Genomic DNA, 15783 nt, shown 5'->3' with positions numbered 1-15783 from the left:
GCTTCGCGTTCAGGATCAAGAAGACGGGATGTAGCCACCTCAGATGGTCACCTGCAAAGGACCATGGGAATTATGGACAACCCAGGACTCAGACACACTCAGAGCTTGTGTGTGTATTTGCAACCCAGATAGCTAGACGCGATCGAAACCCCTGCTCGTTTGCATTCTAATGGCCCATTTCCCCAGATCAAAAGAACTGTACTCAGGTAACCGATACAGATGCAGACTAACTGGTGCCACACCCTTTGCTAAGAAAGCCCAAACAGCCAAGGTCAATGACCACTCAGGACACGCCCAGCCATCAAAGCACTCGTCCCTGTATTGGCCAAAATCGAAGGCAGTGATCGAAGCCTGTCGAATTATTGCGTCCAAACCTAAGGACCGCCCTAAAGAGCGCGAAATCCCAGAGGGATAAAAAGAGACACAGCCATGTGTTCGGTCTCTCTTGGCCCCGGCCTACGCCTAAAACCAAGTGTAACATTACATAGAACATAGAAAATACAGCACAGAACAGGCCCTTCGGCCCACGATGTTGTGCCGAACCTTTGTCCTAGATTAATCATAGATTATCATTGAATTTACAGTGCAGAAGGAGGCCATTTGGCCCTTTGAGTCTGCACCGGCTCTTGGAAAGAGCACCCTACCCAAACTCAACACCTTCACCCGACACCAAGGGCAATTTGGACATTAAGGGCAATTTATCATTGGCCAATTCACCTAACCCGCACATCTTTGGATTGTGGGAGGAAACCGGAGCACCCGGAGGAAACCCACGCAGACACGGGGAGGACGTGCAGACTCCGCACAGTCAGTGACCCAAGCCGGAATCGAACCTGGGACCCTGGAGCTGTGAAGCAATTGTGCTATCCACAATGCTACCGTGCTGCCCTTGAGAACAAATAAATCTACACTATATCATTTAACCGTAATCCATGTACCTATCCAATAGCTGCTTGAAGGTCCCTAATGTTTCCGACTCAACTACTTCCACAGGCAGTGCATTCCATGCCCCCACTACTCTCTGGGTAAAGAACCTACCTCTGATATCCCTCCTATATCTTCCACCTTTCACCTTAAATTTATGTCCCCTTGTAATGGTTTGTTCCACCTGGGGAAAAAGTCTCTGACTGTCTACTCTATCTATTCCCCTGATCATCTTATAAACCTCTATCAAGTCGCCCCTCATCCTTCTCCGTTCTAATGAGAAAAGGCCTAGCACCCTCAACCTTTCCTCGTAAGACCTACTCTCCATTCCAGGCAACATCCTGGTAAATCTTCTTTGCACCTTTTCCAAAGCTTCCACATCCTTCCTAAAATGAGGCGACCAGAACTGTACACAGTACTCCAAATGTGGCCTTACCAAAGTTTTGTACAGCTGCATCATCACCTCATGGCTCTTAAATTCAATCCCTCTGTTAATGAACGCGAGCACACCATAGGCCTTCTTCACAGCTCTATCCACTTGAGTGGCAACTTTCAAAGATGTATGAACATAGACCCCAAGATCTCTCTGCTCCTCCACATTGCCAAGAACTCTACCGTTAACCCTGTATTCCGCATTCATATTTGTCCTTCCAAAATGGACAACCTCACACTTTTCAGGGTTAAACTCCATCTGCCACTTCTCAGCCCAGCTCTGCATCCTATCTATGTCTCTTTGCAGCCGACAACAGCCCTCCTTACTATCCACAACTCCACCAATCTTCGTATCGTCTGCAAATTTACTGACCCACCCTTCAACTCCCTCATCCAAGTCATTAATGAAAATCACAAACAGCAGAGGACCCAGAACTGATCCCTGCGGTACGCCACTGGTAACTGGGATCCAGGCTGAATATTTGCCATCCACCAGCACTCTCTGACTTCTATCGGTTAGCCAGTTCGTTATCCAACTGGCCAAATTTCCCACTATCCCATGCCTCCTTACTTTCTGCATAAGCCTACCATGGGGAACTTTATCAAATGCCTTACTAAAATCCATGTACACTACATCCACTGCTTTACCTTCATCCACATGCTTGGTCACCTCCTCAAAGAATTCAATAAGATTTGTAAGGCAAGACCTACCCCTCACAAATCCGTGCTGACTATCCCTAATCAAGCAGTGTCTTTCCAGATGCTCAGAAATCCTATCCTTCAGTACCCTTTCCATTACTTTGCCTACCACCGAAGTAAGACTAACTGGCCTGTAATTCCCAGGGTTATCCCTCGTCCCTTTTTTGAACAGGGGCACGACATTCGCCACTCTCCAATCCCCTGGTACCACCCCTGTTGACAGTGAGGACGAAAAGATCATTGCCAACGGTTCTGCAATTTCATCTCTTGCTTCCCATAGAATCCTTGGATATATCCCGTCAGGCCCGGGGGACTTGTCTATCCTCAAGTTTTTCAAAATGCCCAACACATCTTCCTTCCTAACAAGCATTTCCTCGAGCTTACCAATCTGTTTCACACTGTCCTCTCCAACAATATCGCCCCTCTCATTTGTAAATACAGAAGAAAAGTACTCGTTCAAGACCTCTCCTATCTCTTCAGACTCAATACACAATCTCCCGCTACTGTCCTTGATCGGACCTACCCTCGCTCTAGTCATTCTCATATTTCTCACATATGTGTAAAAGGCCTTGGGGTTTTCCTTGATCCTACCCGCCAAAGATTGTTCATGCCCTCTCTTAGCTCTCCTAATCCCTTTCTTCAGTTCCCTCCTGGCTATCTTGTATCCCTCCAATGCCCTGTCTGAACCTTGTTTCCTCAGCCTTACATAAGTCACCTTTTTCCTCTTAACAAGACATTCAACCTCTCTTGTCAACTATGGTTCCCTCACTCGACCATCTCTTCCCTGCCTGACAGGGACATACATATCAAGGACACGTAGCACCTGTTCCTTGAACAAGTTCCACATTTCACTTGTGTCCTTCCCTGCCAGCCTATGTTCCCAACTTATGCACTTCAATTCTTGTCTGACAACATCGTATTTACCCTTCCCCCAATTGTAAACCTTGCCCTGTTGCACGTACCTATCCCTCTCCATTACTAAAGTGAAAGTCACAGAATTGTGGTCACTATCTCCAAAATGCTCCCCCACTAACAAATCTATCACTTGCCCTGGCTCATTACCCAGTACTAAATCCAATATTGCCCCTCCTCTGGTCGGACAATCTACATACTGCGTTAGAAAAGCTTCCTGGACACACTGCACAAACACCACCCCATCCAAACTATTTGATCTAAAGAGTTTCCACTCAATATTTGGGAAGTTAAAGTCGCCCATGACTACTACCCTATGACTTCTGCACCTTTCCAAAATCTGTTTCCCAATCTGTTCCTCCACATCTCTGCTACTATTGGGGGGCCTATAGAAAACTCCTAACAAGGTGACTGCTCCTTTCCTATTTCTGACTTCAACCCATACTACCTCAGTAGGCTGATACTCCTCGAACTGCCTTTCTGCAGCTGTTATACTATCTCTAATTAATAATGCCACCCCCCCACCTCTTTTACCACCCTCCCTAATCTTATTGAAACATCTATAACCAGGGACCTCCAACAACCATTTCTGCTCCTCTTCTATCCAAGTTTCCGTGATGGCCACCACATCGTAGTCCCAGGTACCGATCCATGCCTTAAGTTCACCCACCTTATTCCTGATGCTTCTTGCGTTGAAGTATACACACTTCAACCCCTCTCCGTGCCTGCAAGTACTCTCCTTTGTCAGTGTTCCCTTCCCCACTGCCTCATTACACGCTTTGGCGTCCTGAATATCGGCTACCTTAGTTGCTGGACTACAAATCCGGTTCCCATTCCCCTTCCAAATTAGTTTAAACCCTCCCGAAGAGTACTAGAAAACCTCCCTCCCAGGATATTGGTGCCCCTCTGGTTCAGATGCAACCCGTCCTGCTTGTACAGGTCCCCCCTTCCCCAGAATGCGCTCCAATTATCCAAATACCTGAAGCCCTCCCTCCTACACCATTCCTGCAGCCACGTGTTCAACTGCACTCTCTCCCTATTCCTAGCCTCGCTATCACGTGGCACTGGCAACAAACCAGAGATGACAACTCTGTCTGTCCTGGCTTTTAACTTCCAGCCTAACTCCCTAAACTTGTTTATTACCTCCACACCCCTTTTCCTACCTATGTCGTTGGTACCAATGTGCACCACGACTTCTGGCTGCTCACCCTCCTCCTTAAGGATCCTGAAGACATGATCCGAGACATCCCTGGCCCTGGCACCCGGGAGGCAACATACCTTCCGGGAGTCTCGCTCGCGACCACAGAATCTCCTATCTATTTCCCTAACCATTGAATCTCCTACAACTATTGCTTTTCTATTCTCCCCCCTTCCCTTCTGAGCCCCAGAGCCAGACTCAGTGCCAGAGACCTGGCCGCTAGGGCCTTCCCCCGGTGTGGCATCCCCCCCAACAGCATCCAAAACGGTATACTTGTTTTGAAGGGGAACGGCCACGAGGGATCCCTGCACTTTCTGCCTGTTTGTTTTTTTCCCCCTGACTGTAACCCAGCTATTCTTGTCCTGTACCTTGGGTGTGGTTACCTCCTTGTAACTCTTCTCAATCACCCCCTCTGCCTCCCGGATGATCCGAAGTTCATCCAGCTTCAGCTCCAGTTCCCTAACACGGTCTTTGAGGAGCTGAAGTTGGGTGCACTTCCCGCAGGTATAGTCAGCGGGGACACCGGTGGTATCCCTCACCACCCACATCCTACAGGAGGAGCATGTAACTGGCCTAGCCTCCATCCCCTCTTACCTGACAGAATATAGCTGCCCTCTGGACTAACTAGATCTCCGCCCTCCGACCCTGCTCCCAGTCAGCTACACTTTCTGTAAACTCCTGGCTCTCTTCGCACTCTTTGCGGAAATGTCGGAAACAAAATGAAAGGAGCGCCTTACTCCCTCCTCACCTAACTCCCTCGGTCACCAAACTCTCACTATCGCACTCAAATGCACCAAATTCAGCACTCAGTGCAAATTTCTGCAGCTGTTATACTATCTCTAATTAATAATGCCACCCCCCCACCTCTTTTACCACCCTCCCTAATCTTATTGAAACATCTATAACCAGGGACCTCCAACAACCATTTCTGCCCCTCTTCTATCCAAGTTTCCGTGATGGCCACCACATCGTAGTCCCAAGTACCGATCCATGCTTCCACGGTACATTATGACCAGAAAACAAGTTCAAGACAAACGATCACTACCAGACGGATGAGCCCAGCAGAAACTAAGCCACTTCTTCTACCCAGCCACGCAAGATCCGAACAAAGTCCTTGTTCATCTGCAAAGAGCCGGTTGCCCTGAAGTTAAGTATAGGTTATTGTAGTTGTTAGGTGTAGTTTAACTTGTAGTGTTTTATGTTGCATGTCGAAGTAATCCTTGTGTGTAAATAAACTATCGTTGAACTTGAACTGACTAACTGGTTGTTTGGTCTTTGATCGATGTCCGGTGAAGCCTTGTGGTGGTATCATTTGATTCCTGGCAACTCTGAAAAGCAATATTATCATTAATAACTGCCATATCTAGTTAATTTGGCAACATTATTGGTGCCGATTGGCAACATTATTGGCGACACCAGTGGTATAGTATTCCACTCATTAAAAAGAGCAACAGATGTTTCCGGTGCCTTGATTGATTCCATGTAATTTATTTCGTTTCACAGTGGCTTGATACGACCAGGCCATTTCGGAGGGCAGTTAAGCGTTAGTCAAATAAAATCAGATAATTATTGGTGAATAAGTTCTCTGATCCATGTTCCTATCAAAGGACCACTCTTGACGGGTGGGTGAGTCAGAGACAAGACTACATTGTCATAGTGATAGAGTAATGGAAGTCTAAGCACAGAAAAGGCCCTTCGGCCCATCGTGTCTGCACCGGTCGAAAACAACCACCTAACTATTTAACTAACCATTTACCAACACTTCGCACATAGCCTTGTATGCCTTGACATTGCAAGTGCACGTCTAAATATTTCTTAAATATTATGAGGGCCTCTGCCTCCACCACTCTTCCAGGCAGTGAGTTCCAGACTTCCACCACCCTCTGGTGAAAAAGAGTTTCCTCACAGCTCCTCTAAACTCCTGTCCCTTACCTTAAATCAATGCTCCATGGTCATTGATCCCTCCACTAAAGGGAAAAGTTTCTTCCTGTCTACTTTATCTATGCCCCTCATAATTTGATATGTCTCAATCATGTCCCCCTCTGCTCCAAGGAAAACAATCCAAGTCTATCCAATCTCTCTTCACAGTTAAAGCTCTCCAGCCCAGGTAACATCCTGGTGAATCTCCTCTGCAATCTTTCTAATGCTATCAGGTCCCTCTTATAATGTGGATTCCAGAACTGCACACCATATGGCAACTGTGACCTAACCAGCATTTTGTACTTTTCCAGCATTATCTCCCTGCTCTTAAACTCTATTGACACAATAGACCCCGCCCGTGGGATCTACCTGGCTCGCAATTCCTCGCGAGATCCAATGCGATCTCGTGAGATGTTGCGCTGTAAATCACGCCCATTGTGGGCAGGATCACCTTTTGGCAAATCTGCATATTAGAGTGAGACTAACTGTCTCACTCTAATGTGCAGATTCCCGCGGTACCTGAGGCTTTGGGATTCAACCCTTTGCCTTGGAGACCTCAGGCGAGCACCATTCAGCAGTGTTCCTCACAAACATGGACCAGACAGAAAGGCACTCGTGGGGACTCCCAGGGGATTGGAGGCCCCCAGCTGCATGCCCTTTGGTCAGGGTGGTGCCCTGGCAGTGCCACCTGGGTGTCTTCCGGGAAATGTCAAGCTGCCCAGGTGGCACTGCCAGCTGGCATGGCACTATCAGGGTGCCAGGTTGACACTGCCAAGGTGCCAGGCTGCCAATTTTTGCACGCACGTAATTGGGCCAGTGGTGCTCTGTTTGGGTGTTGGGGGCGGGTTTGGGTTTGGGTTTGGGTTTGGGGCTGGTTCTGGAATCCACATTATAAGAGGGATCTGATAGCGCTGGAAAGACCGCAGAGGAGATTCACCAGGATGTTACCTGGGCTGGAGAGCTTTAACTGTGAAGAGAGATTGGATAGACTTGGATTGTTTTCCTTGGAGCAGAGGGGGACATGATTGAGACATATAAAATTATGAGGGGCATAGATATAGTAGACAGGAAGAAACTTTTCCCTTAGTGGAGGGATTAATGACCATGGAGCAGTGATTTAACGCAAGGTACAGGAGGTTTAGCGGGGATGTGAGGAAAATCTTTTTCATCCAGAGGGTGATGGAAGTGTGGAACTCACTGCCATTGTGTGTTTGGGCTGGGGGGTCGAGGCTCGCTATGGGGGCCTTGGAGATCGGGACACCATTTAAAAATGTTACCAGTCTACAAAACGGCGCTACGTGTGGCCTCGGCCATGCATTGCCCGCTGAGGCCCCGTATTTAATGCGAGTCGCTGCGAGCGCCGGGAAACACACGGCTAAACGTGCTCGCTTTGGGACTTTGTTCCTAATTGGTTAAATCCAGCCCTATGCCTCGGACAATAAAGGCAAGTATAATTTATGCCTTCTTCACCACTTTATCCACCTGCTCTTCTACCTTGAGGGACCAGTGTACAAGCACACCAAGGTTCCTCTAATCCTCGGTGCTTCCCATAGTCCTGCCCTTCATCATGCATGCCAGTGCCATGTTTGTCTTGCTCAAGTACATCACCTCACACTAATCCAGATTTAATTCCATTTGCCACTGATCAGCCCATCTGACCAGCCCATTTATATCCTCCTGGAGTCTAAGGCCATCCTCCTCATTATTTACCACCCCACCAATTTCCGTACCAGTCGCGAACTGTAGAATTGAGGAAGTGATCCTTCAGTGTGTGGTTACTTTGTGCACAGTTGCTTACTGGAGCTGTGGGGTTGGTGTATTTAATTCAGACTGTTTTGTCTTAACTCCGACTGAATTACAGAATCTTTATAATGCAGGAGTAAGCCATTTGGCCTATTGCGGCTGCACTGGTCCTCTGAAAGCCCATTCTACCTCGTCCCACTCCCCTCCCTTTACCAGTAACCCTGCACATTCTTTCTTTTCAGATAGCAATCCAATTCCCTTTCGAATACCTCGTTTTAACCTGCCTCCAACACCCTCTCACGAGGTCTGTTCCAAACTCCATCCTCCAATAAGTAAAAATGTTGTTCCTCACATCACATCTACTCCTTTCGCTCATTACTTTGAATCTACACCCTCTAGTTCTTGATATACTCTTGAGATGGAAAAAATTCTCACTATTTACCCTGTTAATACCCCTCAAGATCTGAATAACTCTATGAAGTCTCCTCTCAGCCTTCTTTCCTCCAAGAAAAACAGTCCCAACCTCTCCAATCTTCCCTCAATCTACAGGTATTTACCCCTGGCATCAACATTGGGAATCGCCTCTCTTCAAAGCTTTCACATCGTCCGCAAGAATGCCGCTCAAAACTGGATGTGGTATTTCAGATGAGGCTTAACTTATACAAGTTCAACATTACTTTCCTACTCTTGTACCCAATGCCCCTATGAATAAAACCTGATAAAAACAGATGCTTTATAAACAGCTTTCTGAACATGCCCTGTGACTTGTGCACATATACACCAAGATTCCTTTTTCCTGCACCTTCTTTCGAGTTCCTCAGTTTATTTTATACTGTACCTCCATGTTCATCCTGAATGGAATTTCATCTCCTACTTGTCAGCCCAATGCAGCAAATCATCTATGTTCTTTTGAAGTTCAAGTCTAACCTCATCAAAGCTGGGGCTAGATTCTCCAGGCACCCAGCCATGTCTCACTTAGTGGCTCGCCATTTGCTGGCAGAAGGATTCTCTGCTCCCACTGCTTGTCAATGGGATTTCCCATTGAAACCACCTCACAATGCCGTGGGGGTGCTCTTCCGGCAGGAACAGAGAATCCCACCGGCCGGAGAATTACGGCTCCTACAATGCTTCCAATTTTTGTATTATCCACAAATTGTGAAATCATGCTCTGAAAACCCAAGTCCAGATCATTAATATGTGTCAGGAAGAGCAAGGGTCACAAACTGACCCCTGGGGAACTCCACTTAAAAACCTTTGTCCAATCTGAAAAACAACTATTTATCACTCCTTTCTGTTACCTGTCACTCAGTCAATTTCTCATCCAAGTGCACACTTTCCCTTTTCTTCCATGAGCTAGAATTGTGCTCACAAGTCTTTTGTGTGGCACTGTATCGAATGTATTTTGAAAATCCATATACACCGCATCAACAGCATTGCCCTTATCAACCTTCACTATTACCTCCTCAAAAAACTCCAATGTTAGTTAAACATGATTTTCCCTTAATGAATCCACGCTAGCTTTTCAAAATTATCCTGCACTTATCCAAATGAATACTGATTTTGTCCTGAACTATAGTTTCCAGACATTTCCCTACCATTGACGTCAAACTGACCGGTCTGCAATTGCCAATATTATTCTTGTACCCGTTTTTGAACAAGGATGCAAATTTGCAACTCTCCAGTCCTCTAGCACCATTCCTGTGCATAAGGAAAACTGGAAGACTATCACCAGTGCCTCTGCAATTTCCACTCTCACCTCCCTCAGTATCCTTGATGCATCTCATCTGGCCTCGGTACCTTATCAATTTTAAGGAACAAAAACTTTTTGAACACTGCCTCCTTTTCGAATGCAAAGCCCTTGAGTATACTATTTACCTCCTCCCTCACCTTGGCCTGGGTAGCATCTTAGAAAGGAAGAAAGTGTTTAATGGTATTTTAATTAGAATAAATTGTTTACTAATATTTTTAACATTCTCGTATTTTATAGGAAGTACTTTGGAGAGAAGATTGGGCTTTACTTTGCATGGCTGGGGTTGTACACTCAACTGCTGATGCCAGCGTCACTGGTTGGGATCATAGTGTTTTTTTATGGTTGTGTTACGATAGACAAAGATATACCGAGGTAAAATTTTATTTTAATTAAAAAATGAGAAACTGTTTATAATTTATTATGTAATGACTGAAAATAAGAAATGCTAATTCTATAAAATAATGCAATTGCAATCTATTGTGTGGATTTAAAGCCCTACAGTTCTATAAGAATAATAATTCTTATGGTATCCACCAGGAAGTATTATTACATACAATTGCATATGGCTGAATCTTCCAGCTCTTCCCACCAGCAGGATCTTCCGGTCCTGCCAATGGCAATCTCCAGGTGGGGAGTGTGAGCCACGCAAAACACCATAGATATCGGCGGGAGTGGGAGCTCCCATTCGCGGCCAATAGCAGGCTGCCTCCACTGCTGGGAAGCATCACGCAGGGGGGGCTGGAAAATCTCACCAGTTGTATTTCTAGCAGAGAAATAGGCCACTTAGCCCAACGCATGTTTATGCTCCACCCAAGTCCCCTTCCATCCAACTTGATCTCATCCTATCAGCATAACCCTCTATTCCCTCATGTTCTTAGCCAGCTTCCCCTTAAACATATTTATGCTGTTCACTTCAACAGCTCATGTGTCAGAAGTTTCTACATTGGCATCACACTGTGGGTAAAGAAGATAGTCCTGAATTTCTCATGATCCCATATACCATTCACATTTCATGCTGGCTTTACTTAATGACCAAGAAACTGGTCTGCTCAGCCTCTATTTTTCAGGCCCTGCTTAGAATACTAAGGTCCAAGTATGGCAGACAGTAAGCACATGCACATTCCCAGTTGGAAACGTGCTGACTCCTATAATACCTGTGCCATATACTGCTACTAATTGCTAACAGCAATGAATTTGAAAATAGCAGTTTTAAGTACGGGCATTAAACTAGAACAAAGATATAACAAATTAAAGCCATCTTAGTCAAGATTGCAGAGAAGCAGAATTGGGTAGAATATTGGTGTATTTCTGCAATACAGGTTAGGCAGGCGAGGCAGCTATAAGATGTGTAATTGAGCCACTACAGTATTGCCAATGGCAGGAGATTGTAATTATAGCCTGAGCAGTTTAAAGAAGAATTTTTGGTATGGATATGAGCATATGCATTTATCATAGCAAAGTTGACCACAAGAAGTAAAGTTTTGTAGGAGGCAAAATATAGTCTTCTAATCTTCTGTAAAGTGTAATTTATCTAATACACATCTATTGTCTGCATAAATGACCTGTCTCCCAAAACTTACATTGTTACCATAGCTGTTATTTTCCTGTGAGAATATATTACCCTGTCATTGTGCAATCTGGCCACCCGATTCCCACAAATTGCTGAAAATTATTAGCATTTTTCTGCCGTCCGATTTTCACCCCCACCGTTGTATTCTTAACAGTAAGGTTGCACATTTCACAATTTAATTACAGTGAATTGTCTTTTGCATATTCTGATGCTGTCATATATTTTTTAATTGAGCTTCCTCAGCCTCTCTTAAAAACTCTCTGTTTAATCTTTGCGGGCTCCTCATGCCTTTCCTAATTGCCCTTTTACTGTTATGGGCAGCAGGTAGCACAGTGGTTAGCACTGTTGCTTCACGGCACCAGGGACCCGGGTTCGATTCTCAGCTTGGGTCACTGTCTGTGCGGAGTCTGCACGTTCTCCCCGTGACTGTGTCGGTTTGCTCCGGGCCCTCCGGTTTCCTCCCATAAGACCCGAAAGAAGTGATTGTTAGGTGACTTGCACATGGTGCATACTCCCTCAGTGTACCCGAACAGGCGTCGTAGTGTGGCGACTAGGGGATTTTCACAGTAACTTCATTGCAGTGTTAATATTTTAAAAACATTTTTTATTCTCCTTTTTCACATTATCTCCCAAATTTACACCCAACAATAAACAATAATCAGTAACGAATGGAATGTCAATCCCCATATTGTCATGATATCCATATTAACATATCATGGTGCAATCACACACACACACTGATGTAGTCTTCTAATCTTCTGTACAGTGTAATTTATCTAATACACATCTATTGTCTGCATAAATGACCTGTCTCCCAAAACTTACATTGTTACCATAGCTGTTATTTTCTTGTGAGAATATATTACCCTGTCATTGTGCAATCTGGTAGATGGACCAACCAACACACACACAACATCACAGCCAATCACCAGTGAGAGCACACGCAGTATAAAACAGGGAACACCACAGTTCCCGCTCATTCCACCAGGAGATAGCTCAGAGCACAGAGCTCACAGCGTGCCACTCAGACATACACCATGTGCTGAGTGCCTCAATAAGATAGGGCGAAGGCTGGGTCCACAGGTTAGCTGGTGAAGTACGAACCACAGCCAGAAGTTAATAGTTATTACTGTACAGAATAATAAAACAGAGTTGTACCATCTACAACCGTGTTGGTTCGTTTGTGTATCGGAACACCCAACACGACATGATACCAGGGCTGGAAACTCGCCAGCGACTGTGAGACCTACCTGCACCTCTTCAGAAATCTGCCATCCTGTGCCATGGACACCATCAGCGAGCCGCAACTGCTCCAAATCGCTGGAAATCTCGGCGTCAACTGGAAGCTGTTTATCAGCGCTTCCAGATCTCCCTAGAAGCCACAGACAGGGAGAATGCATCGGACACCAGGAAGATCGCCCTCCTCCTCCCCACGGCGGGGCAACACGCCATCCACATCTACAACTCCCTGGCATTCGCGGAAGGCGAGGGCAAGACGAAGTACAAGACGGTCCTTCTAAAATTTGAGGAACACTTCAGCGTGGAAGTGAATGAGAGCTTCGAGAGCTACCTCTTCCAGCAGCGCCTGCAGGGTAAGGATGAGCCTTTTCAACCTTATTTGACACACCTCCGTATCCTCGCACAGTCCTGCGGCTATGAGGCCACCTCCGACTCCATGATTCAGGATCAGATAGTTTTTGGGGTCACCTCGGACACCCTACGCCAGCAGCTCCTCAAAACAAAGCGCCCCGCCCAAGCCACCGCCATCAAAACCTGCGTCCTCCACGAAAACGCAACCAGCCGGTACTCCCAATACCACGCGGCCGAATCAGCACGGCAGGGGTCCTACGAGGCCGAGCGGGTCCAGTCGATCGAGTTCCTCCCGGCCCGCGGCCCGGACGAGGGCGGCCATTTTGCGCGCTTTCTGAGGCCTCCCGCGCTTGTACGCGCCAAAAGAGGTGACGTTGACACAGAGGGACGTGATGCGCAGGCGCGCTCTACGCAGGACCGCACCGCGCATGCGCGGTGGCGCAATGAACGGCATGACATCACGACGTGCGGCAACTGTGGATCCGCACACGTAAAGCGGCAATGTCCAGCCAAAACGCGACAATGTCTCTGCTATGGCAGGATGGGCCACTACGCTGCCTGCTGTCGAGCAGCTCAACCTGCCAACTCTCCACAATTCCACCAGCCTCGCAGGGACGTGCGGGCCATTCAGCCACCATACACCGAGTCATACCCTGACGATGTGCAGACCGGTGATACCGACGACCGGGAACCCTTCCGCGTTACAGTAATAGACGGGAACCGGATGTCCCCAAGTAGGACCCACCAGCCGATGCCAGTGCACAGCATTAATCCGTGTGCCACCCTAACGGTCAACCCGAATTTGTCACCCACCTAATAGACTGGACTTATGAGCCTGTTTGCACATTGGACTCACTGAATTGTTGTGCAATAATGTTAACGTGTTTCTTTCTTGTTGTTCCAGGAGTTCTCTTTCAATATTTGATGGTTGCACTTGTTTTGTTTGTGGTACAACCTCGTTGCTCTGTTGTACCTGACACCTTCCTATGTATATAGTTTAGCCTCATGTACATGTTGTAAATATTGTACACACATACTCAGATGCACTCAGTACACACCAATATTTATTACATGTAGGCACATATCCTTGTGAAAAGGGGGAATGTCATGATATCCATATTAACATATCATGGTGCAATCACACACACACTGATGGACAGGTAGATGGTCCAACCAACACACACACAAGATTATAGCCAATCATCAGTGAGAGCACACGCACTATAAAACAAGGAACACCACAGTTCCCGCTCATTCTACCAGGAGATAGCTCAGAGCACAGAGCTCACAGCGTGCCACTCAGACATACACCATGTGCTGAGTGCCTCACTAAGATAGTGCTAGGGTTGGGTCCACAGGTTAGCTGGTGAAGTACGAACCACAGCCAGAAGTTAATAGTTATTATTGTACAGAATAATAAAACAGAGTTGTACCATCTACAACCATGTTGGTTCGTTTGTGTATCGGAACACCCAACACGACACATATAAATAACAACGATCCCATCCTCCCACCAAACAGCCAAGCATTAGCCCACATGTTAATATAAACAAATGACAAAGAGGAATCACCCATAGTCACCATTAACACATACAGTCCCCGCTCCCCCTAACCCTCCCAGCACCCAACGCCCCTAATGTTTGATGTGATCCAATTCTCGAAAGTGCATAATGAATAACGTCCATGAATTATAGAATCCCTCCATTTTTTCCCTCAGTTCAAATTTGACCTTTTCAAGCGTCAAGAATTCCAGCAGCCCCCGCCACGCCAGGGCACAGGGTGGAGAGGTTGATCTCCTCCCGAACACAATCCACTTCGGGTGATCAACGAGGCGTAAGCTACAACATTTGCCTCCACGCCTGTTTCCAACCCCCGGCTGGTCCGACACCCCGAATATGGCCTCCCGAGGGCCCGGGTCCAGGTTCACGTGCACCACTTTAGAGATTACCATAAACACCCCCCCCCCCCCCCCCCCAGGCAACGTTCACACACATCTACCCCCTCAAAGAGCCGGCTCATCCTTGCCCTTGTAAGGTGCGCTCTATACACCACCTTCAGCTGTATCAGTCCCAACCTCGCACACGAGGTGGAGGCGGTCACCCTCCGGAGCACCTCACACCACAACCCCTCCTCCATACCCTCTCCCAACTCTTCCTCCTACTTTGCCTTGATCCCTTCTAGCGGTGCCGTCTCCTCCTCCAAAATAGCCCCGTTGACCGCCGATACTATCCCTTTCTCCAGTTCCCCTGTCGTCAGCACCTCCTCCAGCAATGTCGAAGCCGGCTCTACTGGAAAGCTCTGTATCTCCTTTCTGGCAAAGTCTCGAACCCGCATGTATCTTAATATTTCCCCTGCTCCACCCAATACTTCGCTCCCAGATCCTTCAATCCCGCAAAACGACTCCCAAGAAACAAATCTTTTAGTCTCCTAATTCCTTTCTCCTCCCATCTCTGAAAATTTACATCCCACTTCCCTGGCTCAAATCTATAGTTCCCCTGAATTGCCATTTTCCTTGACCCTGCCCCCAACCCGAAGTGCTGTCGAAACTGCCTCCAAATTCTCAACAAAGCTATTACTACCGGACTCCCTGAGTATCTCTCCGGGGCTGTCGATGGCGTCGCTGTCGCTAGCGCCTTCAATCCTGACCCCCTACCCAAACTCTCCTCCATTCTGACCCATTGGAAGTCAACTCCTCTGACCCAGCCCCGTACCTTCTCCACATTTGATGCCCAGTAATAATACATCAGGTTCGGAAGACCCAAACCCCCTACCTGCCTTCCTCTCTGTAGTAGTACCTTTTTAATTCTAGCCACCTTCCCTCCCCATATGAACGAGGTAATCATCCCTTCAATCTCTCTAAAAAATGCCTTTGGCAGGAAAATCGTCAGGCATTGAAAAATAAACAGGAATCGCATTTTAAGCGCGTGTACCCAACCCGCCAGTGACAGAGGGAGACCATCCCACCTTGCCAGATCAGCTTTCACCCTCCCCCCTAATCTCCGGCAACCTGCACCCCCAGGTATCTAAAGTGAGTCCCTGCCTTAC

At 47.0% G+C, this 15783-nt stretch overlaps 1 protein-coding gene across 1 annotated transcript in view; it reads left to right on the top strand.

Moving 5' to 3' along the window:
* LOC140388072 (anoctamin-1-like) overlaps nt 1-15783 on the top strand; it is a 239442-nt gene that overhangs the window by 106182 nt on the left and 117477 nt on the right. Inside the window, exon 11 of the mRNA XM_072471680.1 lies at nt 9816-9950. Coding sequence (XP_072327781.1) covers nt 9816-9950 — 135 coding nt within the window. The remainder of the gene's footprint in view (nt 1-9815; nt 9951-15783) is intronic.

This window comes from Scyliorhinus torazame, chromosome 13, assembly GCF_047496885.1.
Source record: "Scyliorhinus torazame isolate Kashiwa2021f chromosome 13, sScyTor2.1, whole genome shotgun sequence".
In the NCBI taxonomy this organism is placed as follows: Eukaryota; Metazoa; Chordata; class Chondrichthyes; order Carcharhiniformes; family Scyliorhinidae; genus Scyliorhinus; species Scyliorhinus torazame.
Note: the sequence above shows the minus strand (reverse complement) of the source record. Positions and strands in the feature narration are given on the sequence as shown.